The 12,941-nt window shown below is 37.7% G+C and overlaps 1 protein-coding gene across 2 annotated transcripts; it reads right to left on the reverse strand.

Annotated features, from left to right (window-relative positions):
• Nucleotides 1-1,479: 1,479 nt before the first annotated feature.
• LOC142665249 (jeltraxin-like) lies at nt 1,480-12,444 on the reverse strand. Of its 2 annotated transcripts, XM_075844881.1 has the most exons (4): nt 12,342-12,439; nt 5,958-6,032; nt 4,903-4,961; nt 1,480-2,253 (listed from the first exon to the last, which is right to left on the reverse strand). In XM_075844881.1, the coding sequence occupies exons 2-4, from the start codon at nt 5,975-5,977 to the stop codon at nt 1,637-1,639; spliced, it is 696 nt and encodes a 231-aa protein (XP_075700996.1). In that variant the 5' UTR covers nt 5,978-6,032; nt 12,342-12,439; the 3' UTR covers nt 1,480-1,636. The 2 variants fall into 2 exon arrangements, with proteins under 2 accessions (XP_075700996.1, XP_075700995.1); XM_075844880.1 differs by lacking the exon at nt 5,958-6,032 and having other exon boundaries at nt 12,342-12,444.
• Between the last annotated feature and the right edge of the window lie 497 nt (nt 12,445-12,941).

Genomic DNA, 12,941 nt, shown 5'->3' on the forward strand with positions numbered 1-12,941 from the left:
GTCCTGTTCTGGTGCGTGCGCACAACGGAACACCATAGTGGCGCATGCACACTAGATTTGAGGCCGGGACGAAGCAGGGAAGGGTATCGGACCATCCATGACAGATGAGATTTTGGCATTCAGGACGGGCCAGTTTTCAGTGCTGGGCGGGCATAAGAAAAGGAATGAACGGGACTGCTGGATTATTAGCAAAATGTTTGCAGACCATTATTTACGGTCGGAGGAGGAGTTTAGGAAAGTGGATAACGGCAATTAACTTTTGACAGCAGCGACCAGCGAGGGGTGAGTAGAGTTCAATAGGTGAAATATTGGTGACAGGTTCCCTTTAAGCATAGTTATATTGTTTTTTTATTGATTTTATTGTTTGCATGTGACATGGATAGAAGTAAGAATAAAGCTTGATGTACTGTATACATGTGTCCAAATGTTCATTGTAGCACCCACAAATTTATACTTTCTTTACGTAAAAATACTTTTTAGATAAGTCAATATGGGTGATAACATATAGACACCTAAACGATAACACCCTTTTTGGATGGACCCTGCACAGCATATTACACTATAAAAGTGTGAAAGGAACCAGGGGATTTGGAGGTCTTTATCGAAAAACCGAGCTCCGACCTTTATAATAATTCTGGATCTTTTTATCAAATACAAAAAGATTTTAAAGGTCCACTTTCCTGCCCGAGTCCGACAATAACCCCTGCACCATCCTAACCGTGTAATACATGGTAACATCGGGTCCGCCAGAGCAGGAGCCACTCTTTGCAGTGGCTCTCCACTCTGGCTCATATAGAAGGATCCCAAGGGGGACCCTCATCTATGATGACCTCATGCGCTACGAGGGCTTAAGTGCAGGGGTTGTCCAGATGGTAATTGATCTCAGACTTTCGAAACATAGGAAATCTAATCTATGAGGTATTTCTTCGAAGTATTTAACAATTAACATAAATATACTTTAACCCCTTAGGGTCCAGGCGATTATTGGCCTTTAGGACCACACAAACTTTTTAGATTTTTCGTATCGGCATTTAGGAAATTTTTTTTTTTTTTTTTTGCAATATTGGTTCTTGTCACTGGCAGGACAAGTTGTAGTTTCTAAGTGCACCATATTGGGGTACATATATGTTATAACGCCTTCAGCTTTATCCCCTGCACCGGGGTCTAGAGAGAAGTAGGACAGTTCACAAAAAATGCCGAAAGGGCCTTGTACCCTTTGTTCTTGTGATTCTCTGCCTTGGAAATCAGTGTGGCTTTTCAAGAAGGTTGCTAACATTTCTACCACTGGAATACCCCTTTAGAGGTCTTCTAGTAGACCACCACCTGCATACCCTTTTCTGTTTTAAACCCTAACTTTGTAAAGCCACACTTCAACCTTCTTGAAAAGCCACAGGTAGAGAATTGGTGATGACTGGATTTTGTGTATGACGCCTAGAGGTTTCTAGATACTTTAGGTGAAAAATGACAGTGGTTCTTCCACAGAATAGATAATTATTTATTAATTTGTGAACTCACATGTAAATTAATCACAGATGGAGTGTCCACTATATATATCTAGTAATGAATGCAAATACTTCAGATATAGCAATTAGCATTTTCCATACAATGATGATAGGTTTTCAGTGCCTTCAATTAATTAGGTAGAATTGAAGTCATCTTCCAAGACGACTGTGCCCCCTTTGCTCTCTTTACTTCCATTTATCCAGCTAAAGATATTTCCAGTTAGAGAAAAATAACCATAAGAGAAGGTTTTCATAGTTTCTGAGGACAGGACATAGTCCCACATATTGACATCAGATATTTCACCTACGAGTGATTGACCTGCATCAAACCCACCACCAAAAGAGTCCTGATCCTGCCCAAGGATGACACTCATCTGAGGTCCTATGGGAGATCTGGTTGCAGTAATTCTTCTAGGGTAACGCTTGCCATTTATCCATAGCTGGAGAAGTCCTGTCTCAGAGTCCCAAGCAACACAAGTGTGTTTCCAGTCTAGAACCTCAGGATCCACCTTGAACTTAATTTCTTCTTGATTTATGTAAACCCAGCATGAGTTTGGAGGTGTTGGAAAGATAAGGAAGGCGTTGTCCTTTTTTGAACCGGGTGTGGCTATGGAAAATAGAGAATATTCTCGGCTGAGGTCAGTATAGGAGCGCAGACATACGGTAAGCTGTTTTAAAGGTTGAGTCACTGTCGGCTTCAGAATCACGTGGTCAGTGGCTGTTTGCTTAGGAAAAACGATGATGTTTTTCCCTAGACCAAAAGATAGAAAAAAAAGTTGTCATAATAGAAGTAAATAATCAATAATCATCATCAGGTATAATAATTACATCCAGATAGTTCTAGAAAACCTATACTGGCATTGATTTTATACTTCAAGCCACTAGCCCACAAGGGTACTAGTCATTTAACCACTAGACCACCATGGATATTATAAACTTCTGGACCACAAAGTATTTTACATTAAAAAAAACAGTTGACCACAAATGATAAGGTTATTTATTAAAACACTGGATCCTCATGGGTTTTATTCAATCAGAAGATCAACAGTAGGGCAACAGTACCTCTGGGCCACCATTGAATCTGGGAAGGACACAAAACACTGGAAAACTAGAAGTGAAAACCAATTAACAGGACAACTAGAGTTTGAACAGTAAGTCCATTGGTCACCAGAGTACTAAATATTGGGTTACCTGGAATGTGAACATGGTCACCAAGTACATGACATAGAACTTGTTGAACTTGTTCATCAGGGTGAGTGAATGGGACACCAGGGACAGGACGCTGAAACTACTTTGGAACTTGAGAGGACATTAAATCACCAGTTCTCAAGAGGTAGAGGACCATGAAATGGGCAGCACGTATTGAACACTGGGTCACCAGGAAGTCTGGATTGTACCACTGAGTCACCAGCGACTTGACCCTTAATAACAATTATGATAACTGTTGCTGGACAATGAACTACTAGATGACCAGTGACTAGACTCCATTCTACTGGGTCTCATGTCAAGACTGAAAATCGAGACACTAATCACTAGTATGTAGCAGGACATCAGAAGCCAAAATGGGGATCGGACAGAAGATGATCCAGTGGATCATCAAGGACGAGTACATTTGTGCAAGGGAATTGGCTTTCATTCTAGTATTTTGTAATGGAAACACGTTAAATGTGTCTATTTTTCATAGAATGGGCATTTTGACATTTTGGGTGGAAATCCTCTTTGGAATCTTCGAAGTCGGGAGAAGAACTGCCCTACCCACCAGCAATGAATGATGCCACCACTGCCCCTGTTACATAGCTCTGGTGGAGTGGTTTGCTAGGGGTTGAGGTTGAACTCAAAGTGTTGACTGTAAGAATTTACACCCCAGGGTTGGTCTGGCCCACCAGAGTACCTTTATGGTGGGTTAAATGCAGAAAAAAAAAGCATTTGCGCCTTTTTTATTTAGGCCACTTACTGATCGCTATAATTAGTGCATTCACTATATTGTACAGGTTGTTACGGTTTTGCGGATATCAAATATGTTCTTGTTATTTACTTTTTGTGGTGTTTACTTCATAAAGTGTATTTATTTTTTTATAATTGTTTTTGCGCTGTAACTTTATGGAATTTTTTTTTACTTTTACTTTTAACCTTTTCTTTTTTTCCCACCTGAAATGTACTGATATATAGAGATATATCTGTATATACCAGTACATTGTGACTGTGAAGAACAATATTGAGGCAGAGAAAATCCTCTCATAGACAGCTGTGCAGCCTGTGGTTTACTGTTAGGGTATGTTCACACGGCAGCGTCCGTAACGGCCGAAATTACGGGGCTGTTTCCAGGAGAAAACAGCCCCGTCATTTCAGCCGTAACGGCATGTGCAGGCGCTTGAACGCCGCGTCCCTTATGGACATAATTGGCGCTGCTTTTCATTGGAGTCAATGAATAACGCCTCCAATTACGTCCCAAGAAGTGACAGGACACTTCTTTGGTGCGGGCGTCTATTTACGCGCCGTCTTTTGACAGTGACGCGTAAATATACGCCTCGTGTGAACAGACAAACGTAAGCCCATTGTTTCAATGGGCAGATGTTTGCCAACGCTATTGAGGCGCATTTTCGGACGTAATTCGAGGCGTAAAATGCCCGAATTACGTCCGTAAATAGTGTGTGTGAACATACCCTTAGTGGTTCTGTCTCCCATACAGAAAGTCCTGAGTTTGAGACCTGGTAAGAGGCTGAATAAAAGTTAAATATAGAGAAGCGTCTCCTGAGCAATGTAGCAGTGTTCTGCGTAGTTTCTCCTACTGTACTGTGTTTTCAGCAACTTGTGCTACAGTACTTATGGTATGGGACAAAATGGGCTAGCCTTCACTCCCCATGGGTATTAATGAACCTTGGGGGCTCATGATCAAGTCACCGGCTCACCGGTTGTCCTTCCTTGGACCTCTCTTGGTCGGTACTAACCACTGCATACCGGGAACACCCCACAAGACCTTCTGTCTTGGACATGCTCTGACACAGTCTACTAGCCATCAAAATTGGACCCTTTTCAAAGTCGCTCCGGTCCTTACGCTTGCCAAATTTTCCGGCTTCCAACACATCAACTTCAATAATTGACTATTCACTTGTCGATTAGGTATCCCACCCCTTGTCAGGCTCCATCGTAATGGGATTATCATTATTCACTTCACCTGTCAGCCGTTTTAATGTTATGGTATATCGATATATAGTGTCAAGATCACCATGACTGTACGGACGGGGCTCGGCTGTGGTCGGTGTGTCAATGTTGCTCTATCTTTCCAAGCACTTTATGGGTTACGCAATACAGAACTAGTGACCTATGAATATCTGCAGCATATATAATATTTATGTTACAGTATAACATGATAATTGATTTCTATGACACATTTATTTACCTTCCAGCGCAAAACATCCGGAGAAAAGGACAAGCAGTATGGAAACATTTTTCATTTTTCTGTAGAAAAAAAGTTTAAATTAATGTTTTTGTTTTAAAAATATTTAAGTACTTTATATAACTTATTCAAGTACCAATGACTAGGCCACATCCGTAGAGGGAATGCACCACCTATATTTGATTTTACTAATTAAAACGAGATACTCACACATATTCTTTTTTTTCCCAATATGCTTTTTAGTTTAGTTTGTAGAATTTTTTATTCTATTTTCTGTACATGATTATGTATATTATATATAATTTTGACAATGTGATTTTCTGTTTGTTTTTTTTCTAAATATAATCTATCTCTCACTGCTAAAATTAACCTAGCCTAAAAATTCTAGACTGTTCAAGACTTTGACAGCGGGCAAACTTACAAGATCAGCAAGGGATCAAATACTTATTTCCTTCACTGTAGGTGTTACCTGTCAGTGTAATCCTGCCTCTGATGATAATGAGATGACTGCTGAGAATTGATCTCTACTGAACAGGAAGGGTCAGTCTATTATGAATGGTGGATTCTGTGTTATCTATATAGAGGTGTTGCCTGTCATTGTAATCCTGCCTGTGATGATAATGAGATGATGCTGAGAAGTGATCTCTACAGAACAGGAATGGTCAGTCTATTATTAATTGTGGATCCTGTGTTATCAATATATAGGTGTTACCTGTCAGTGTAATCCTGGCTGTGGTGATAATGATGTTACTGCTGAGAAGTGATCTCTACAGAACAGGAAGGGTCAGTCTATTATAAATGGTGGATCTTGTGTTATCTATATATAGGTGTTACCAGTCAGTGTAATCCTGTCTGTGGTGATAATGAGATGACTTCTGAGAACTGATCCCCAAATAACAGGAAATGTTAAGGTCAGCGGCCACAGTACACAATAGGTAATTTTCTGATGATACATTCCCTTTAAGTGTCTAATCTACCACAAGTGAAAATACCTATCTTTAAAAACAAATAAAAATGATCATTCTGATTTAAAATGTTACAAAAATATGAGAAATTACCTTGTCTTCAATCCAAACATGACCTTTATAAATGATGCTATTAAAGAAGTTCAATATTTTACAATATTTCAAAATCTTTCAAAAGGAAATAAAAAAATAATCGAAATTAAAAACTGTAGGAATGACATCATACTCCACATAATCCCCCAATATTATGCTCCACATAATACTCCACATAATATTCCAAATAACACTGCACATAATACTCCACTATAATACTCCACATCAAACTCCACTGTAATACCTCAAATAGCACTCCACATAACACTACTTAACACTCTCCATAATACTTCAGATCATACTCCACATCATAAAGCACAAAATAAAATAAAAACTGCAGGAATTACATCATACTCTACGTAATCCTCCAAACGAATCCTCCACATAAGGGTATGTGCACACACACTAATTACGTCCGTAATTGATGGACGTATTTCGGCCGCAAGTCCCGGACCGAACACAGTGCAGGGAGCCGGGCTCCTAGCATCATACTTATGTACGACGCTAGGAGTCCCTGCCTCGCTGCAGGACAACTGTCCCGTACTGAAAACATGATTACAGTACGGGACAGTTGTCCTGCAGCGAGGCAGGGACTCCTAGCATCGTACATAAGTATGATGCTAGGAGCCCGGCTCCCTGCAGTGTGTTCGGTCCGGTACTTGCGGCCGAAATACGTCCGTCAATTACGGACGTAATTAGTGTGTGTGCACATACCCTAACACTCCACTCTAACACTCTGCTGTAATACTCCACATCATACTCCACATACTACTCTACATAATACTCTACATACATAATATTCTACATAATAAAAAAGAGGAATATTCACCTACTCATGTGATAAAAGTTCTCCTTCTTTATTCCCAAAATGTACAGACATAAAACCTGCTCACAGACAGACAGACGGACAGAAGATATAGCTGATGCATTTCAGGTTACACTAAGGGGCCTATTACACCGCCCGATACAGGCCGTGTAAATGAGCACCGATCAACGAGACAGGAGCAATGATTGGTTATGTACGGTGATGAGTGATTCTTACTACGATCGCTCATCCTTATATATTTACATCATGTCAGCAGCACATCTCCCTGTTTACACAGGGAGATGTGCTGCAGACAGCTATAACATTTTGTCCTGCAAAAACGATAAGATCGACCCCTGAAGCTGTCATCTGCGGCCCGCGGGGCACCATAGCTCTCTTGGGAGAGGAGAGAGCAGGCTGAAGGAGGGATACCTCCCAACCGTCCCAGATTCAGCAGGACAATCCCGGATTCCGGGCGGTGTCCCGGGTGGCAGGGGGTATGTCCCGCTGTCAACTGTATCTGCGTCCTTAGGATGCAGATACAGTTAAACCCAATGCCAAGGACTCCCCAGGCACAGCGCTACTTTAAGCGCTGTGCCCGGGAAGCCCTTGAGGTCACTGTCCATATATGGACAGTGAGGTCAGTGGCTGCTCCCGAAGCGGAATGCTCATTGCCGACGCTCTTGCACGGGATTCTGCACTAGGAGTAGCCCCTGACGTCACTGACCATATATGGACAGTGACAACAGGGGTTCCCCCTAGGAGCGGAATCCCCGACCTATGCTCTGGCTCTATCTTCGGGGGGAGGCGGGTAGCGATATCTACAAGGTGGGTGGCGCTATGTTCAAGGGGGTGTGGCACTATCTACAGAGGGCACTGTGGCATTATCTACAAAGGGCTGTGTGGCAGTATCTACAGAGGGCATTGTGGCAGTATCTACAGAGAGCACTGTGGCAATATCTACAAAGGGCAGTGCGGCATTATCTGCAGAGGGCAGTAGCTACAGAGGGCACTGTGGCATTATCTACAGAGGGCACGGTGGCAGTATCTACAGAGGGCACTGCACAGTATCTACAGAGGGCAGTGTGGCATTATCTACAGAGGGCAGTGTGGCATTATCTACAGGGGGCTGTGTGGCACTCTCTAACAAAAGGCACTGTGGCATTATCTACAGAGGGCACTGTGGCACTATCTAAGAAGGGGCTGCCCAATCTTCACATTCTTGTGTCTGCCAAATGCTGCCAACTAAGCAGCCAGATTGCATTTAGCGACACATAAACTCAAAAACTGGATTGTTAAAATAAGCACGTGGAGTGAATTCGCAAATTTCCGGTAGATTTAAACCTAGCGGCATTATTATAGTAATATAGTATTGTTATAGTAATGTAGTATTTTAGTAATGTAGTATTATTATAGTACTGTAGTATTATTATAGCAATGTAATATTGTTATAGTAATGTAGTATTTTTATAGTAATTTAGTATTATAGTAATGTAGTATTATTATAGTAATGTAGTATTGTTATAGTAGTGTAGTATTATAGTAATGTAGTATTATTGTTATAGTAATGTAGTATTATTGTAGTAATGTAGTATTGTTATAGTAATGTAGTATTGTTATAGTAATGTAGTATTATTATAGTAATGTAGTATTATTATAGTAATGTCATATTGTTATAGTAATGTAGCATTATAGTAATGTAGTATTATTATAGTAATGTAATATTGTTATAGTAATGTAGTATTATTATAGTAATGTCATATTGTTATAGTAATGTAGTATTATAGTAATGTAGTATTATTATAGTAATGTAATATTGTTATAGTAATGTAGTATTATTGTAGTAGTATTATAGTAATATTATAGTAATGTAGTATTATTATAGTAATGTAGTATTGTTATAGAAATTTAGTATTATAGTAATGTAGTATTATTATAGTAATGTAGTATTGTTATAGTAGTGTAGTATTATAGTAATGTAGTATTGTAGTATTATTGTAGTATAGTAATGTAGTATTATTATAGTAATGTAGTATTGTTATAGTAGTGTAGTATTATAGTAATGTAGTATTGTAGTATTATTGTAGTATAGTAATGTAGTATTATTATAGTAATGTAGTAGTATTATAGTAATGTAGTATTGTTATAGTAATGTAGTAGTATAGTAATGTAAGATTACAGTAATGTAGTATTCTTATAGTAATGTAGTATTCTAGTAATGTAGTATTCTTATTATAGTAATGTAGCATTATAGTAATGTAGTATTATTATAGTAATGTAATATTGTTATAGTAATGTAGTATTATAGTAATGTAGTATTATAGTAATGTAGTGTTATAGTAATGTAATATTGTTATAGTAATGTAGCATTATAGTAATGTAGTGTTATAGTAATGTAGTATTGTTATAGTAATGTAGTATTATTATAGTAATGTAATATTGTTATAGTAATGTAGTATTATTGTAGTAGTATTATAGTAATATTATAGTAATGTAGTATTATTATAGTAATGTAGTATTGTTATAGAAATTTAGTATTATAGTAATGTAGTATTATTATAGTAATGTAGTATTGTTATAGTAGTGTAGTATTATAGTAATGTAGTATTGTAGTATTATTGTAGTATAGTAATGTAGTATTATTATAGTAATGTAGTATTGTTATAGTAGTGTAGTATTATAGTAATGTAGTATTGTAGTATTATTGTAGTATAGTAATGTAGTATTATTATAGTAATGTAGTTGTATTATAGTAATGTAGTATTGTTATAGTAATGTAGTAGTATAGTAATGTAAGATTACAGTAATGTAGTATTCTTATAGTAATGTAGTATTCTAGTAATGTAGTATTCTTATTATAGTAATGTAGCATTATAGTAATGTAGTATTATTATAGTAATGTAATATTGTTATAGTAATGTAGTATTATAGTAATGTAGTATTATAGTAATGTAGTGTTATAGTAATGTAATATTGTTATAGTAATGTAGCATTATAGTAATGTAGTGTTATAGTAATGTAGTATTGTTATAGTAATGTAGTATTATTATAGTAATGTAGTATTGTTATAGTAATGTAGTATTATTATAGTAATGTACTATTGTTATAGTAATGTAGTATTATTATAGTAATGTAATATTGTTATAGTAATATAGTATTATTATAGTAATATAGTATTATTATAGTAATGTAGTATTATAGTAATGTAGTGTTATAGTAATGTAGTGTTATAGTAATGTAGTATTATTATAGTAATGTAGTATTGTTATAGTAATGTAGTGTTATAGTAGTGTAGTATTATTATAGTAATGTAGTATTATTATAGTAATGTACTATTGTTATAGTAATGTAGTATTATTATAGTAATGTACTATTGTTATAGTAATGTAGTATTATAGTAATGTAGTATTATTATAGTAATGTAGTATTATAGTAATGTAATATTGTTATAGTAATGTAGTATTATAGTAATGTAGTATTATAGTAATGTAGTAGTGTTAGGGCATGACCACACATGGCGGAATTCCTCCGCAACTGTCCGCATCAATGCCGCACAGAATCTGCGTTGCAGATTCTGCAGCGGATCTGCACAAAATGTGCAGAAAATTGATGCGGACTGGCCGCTGCGGACTGCAGGAAAAGTGCTTCTCTTCTCCCTATTCAGTGCAGGATAGAGAGAAGGGACAGCACTTTCCCTAGTGAAAGTCAAAGAAATTCATACTTACCGCCCGTTGTCTTGGTGACGCGTCCCTCTTTCGGCATCCGGCCCGACCTCCCTGGATGACGCTCCAGTCCATGTGACCGCTGCAGCCTGTGCTTGGCCTGTGATTGGCTGCAGCCGTCACTTACACTGAAACGTCATCCTGGGAGGCCGGACTGTAGACAGACGCAGGGAGTTCTCGGTAAGTATGAACTTATATTTTTTTTTACAGATACATGTATATTGAGATCGGTAGTCACTGTCCCGGGTGCAGAAACAGTTACTGCCGATCGCGTAACTCTTTCAGCACCCTGGACAGTGACTATTTACAGACGTCTCCTAGCAACGCTCCCGTCATTACGGGAGCCCCATTGACTTCCTCAGTCTGGCTGTAGACCTAGAAATACATAGGTCCAGCCAGAATGAAGAAATGTCATGGTAGTAAAAACAATACGCTCCGCAGCACACATAAGATCTGCGGACTTCATTGCGGAATTTTGACTCTCCATTGAAGTCAATGGAGAAATTCCGCCATGAGTCCGCAACCAGTCCGCCACTGCTCCGCAACAGACAGAGCATGCTGCGGACACCAAATTCCGCTCCGCAGCCTATGCTCCGCAGCGGAATTGTACGCATCGTGTAAACGAACACTGCTAAATTAAAGTGAAAGTCAATGGAGAAACGGCTCCGCTGCGGATTAACGCTGCGGAGTGTCCGCAGCGGAATTTAAGTGAAATTCCGCTATGTGTGAACCCGCCCTTATAGTAATGTAGTAGTGTTATAGTAATGTAGTATTATTATAGTAATGTAGTATTGTTATAGTAATGTAGTATTATAGTAATATAGTATTGTTATAGTAATGTAGTATTATAGTAATGTAGTATTGTTATAGTAATGTAGTATTATTATAGTAATGTAGTATTATAGTAATGTAGTATTGTTATAGTAATGTAGTATTATAGTAATGTAGTATTGTTATAGTAATGTAGTATTATTATAGTAATGTAGTATTGTTATAGTAATGTAGTATTATAGTAATATAGTATTGTTATAGTAATGTAGTATTATTATAGTAATGTAGTATTATTGTAGTAATGTACTATTGTTATAGTAATGTAGTATTATTATAGTAATGTAGTATTATTATAGTAATGTAGTATTATAGTAATGTAATATTGTTATAGTAATGTAGTGTTATAGTAATGTAGTATTATTATAGTAATGTAGTATTATTATAGTAATGTAGTAGTGTTATAGTAATGTAGTGTTATAGTAATGAAGTACAGTTATAGTAGTTCAAATAACGAATTAATTAACAATAATTTTGTATTGTATCAAATTTGAAAGATTTGCAGCCCGTCAACTTCACGTTTTTTCTATGTGCGGCCCATTTACCCGGCCGAGTTTAAGACCCCTGCTCTACATATTACGCCTCATAATACTCCACTGTAATACTCCTCATCATACTCCACATTATACTTCTCTCTAATACTCCACATCATATTCCACATAATACTCCACATAATACACAACTATACTACTTTACATAATACTTTACATAATACTTTACATAATACTCCACTATAATATACCGCTATAATATTCCACATAATACTCCTCTATAATACTCCACATCATCCTCCACATAATACGCCACTTTACTACTCCACATAATACTCTAAATAATGCTTTACATAATACTCCACTATAATATACTGCTATAATACTACACATAATACACCACTATAATATTCCACATAATACACCACTATAATACTAGACTATAACGCTCCACATAATACTCCGCTATAATACTGCGCTGTAGGACTTTGTAATTCTGCCTTCCCTATACGAGATATTTTAGGAATGGATGTCTTACCTTCTCCTCTGTGTCAGAGCCGTATCCATGTGTTCACCAGGCGCCGTATCTTTATATACACATCATGTCAGGTATGCAAATCTTGTAGGACCATTGTTGCATTACACAGGAAAGTCCAGCCGTGTTTTTTTTTGGCAGTAGTTATGAAAAGTTACTGGTTTACTTTACTTCTAAAAGTGTTTGCCCTTGTGTAACAACACTAAAACAAATACTGGATTTGGATGAAGGGGGGGGGGGGGGCACTGCTGCGCTCAGCACCGAATTTAAGGTATGTTCACACAACCTATTTTCAGACGTAATTCGGGCGTTTTACGTCTCGAATTACGCCTGAAAAGACGGCTCCATTACGCCTGCAAACATCTGCCCATTGCTTGCAATGGGTTTTATGATGTTCTGTTCAGACGAGGTGTAATTTTACGCGTCGCTGTCAAAAGACGGCGCGTAAAAAGACGCCCGCGTGAAAGAAGTGCAGGACACTTCTTCGGACGTTTTTCGAGCCGTTTTTCATTGACTCCATTGAAAAACAGCTCCAATTACGTTCGTAATGGACGCCGCGATAAACACGAGTACATGCAAAAACATCTGAAATTCAGGAGCTGT

Source organism: Rhinoderma darwinii, chromosome 12 (genome assembly GCF_050947455.1).
Source record: "Rhinoderma darwinii isolate aRhiDar2 chromosome 12, aRhiDar2.hap1, whole genome shotgun sequence".
Taxonomy (NCBI): Eukaryota; Metazoa; Chordata; class Amphibia; order Anura; family Rhinodermatidae; genus Rhinoderma; species Rhinoderma darwinii.

Coding starts and splice junctions, on each gene's coding strand:
- LOC142665249 (XM_075844880.1), bottom strand. CDS start 12,370: ATGGATACGGCTCTGACACAGAGGAGAAG. Junction 4,962..12,341: donor GCTCTGACACAGAGGAGAAG/GTAAGACATCCA, acceptor TTTTTTCTACAG/AAAAATGAAAAATGTTTCCA. Junction 2,254..4,902: donor CGGATGTTTTGCGCTGGAAG/GTAAATAAATGT, acceptor CTTTTGGTCTAG/GGAAAAACATCATCGTTTTT.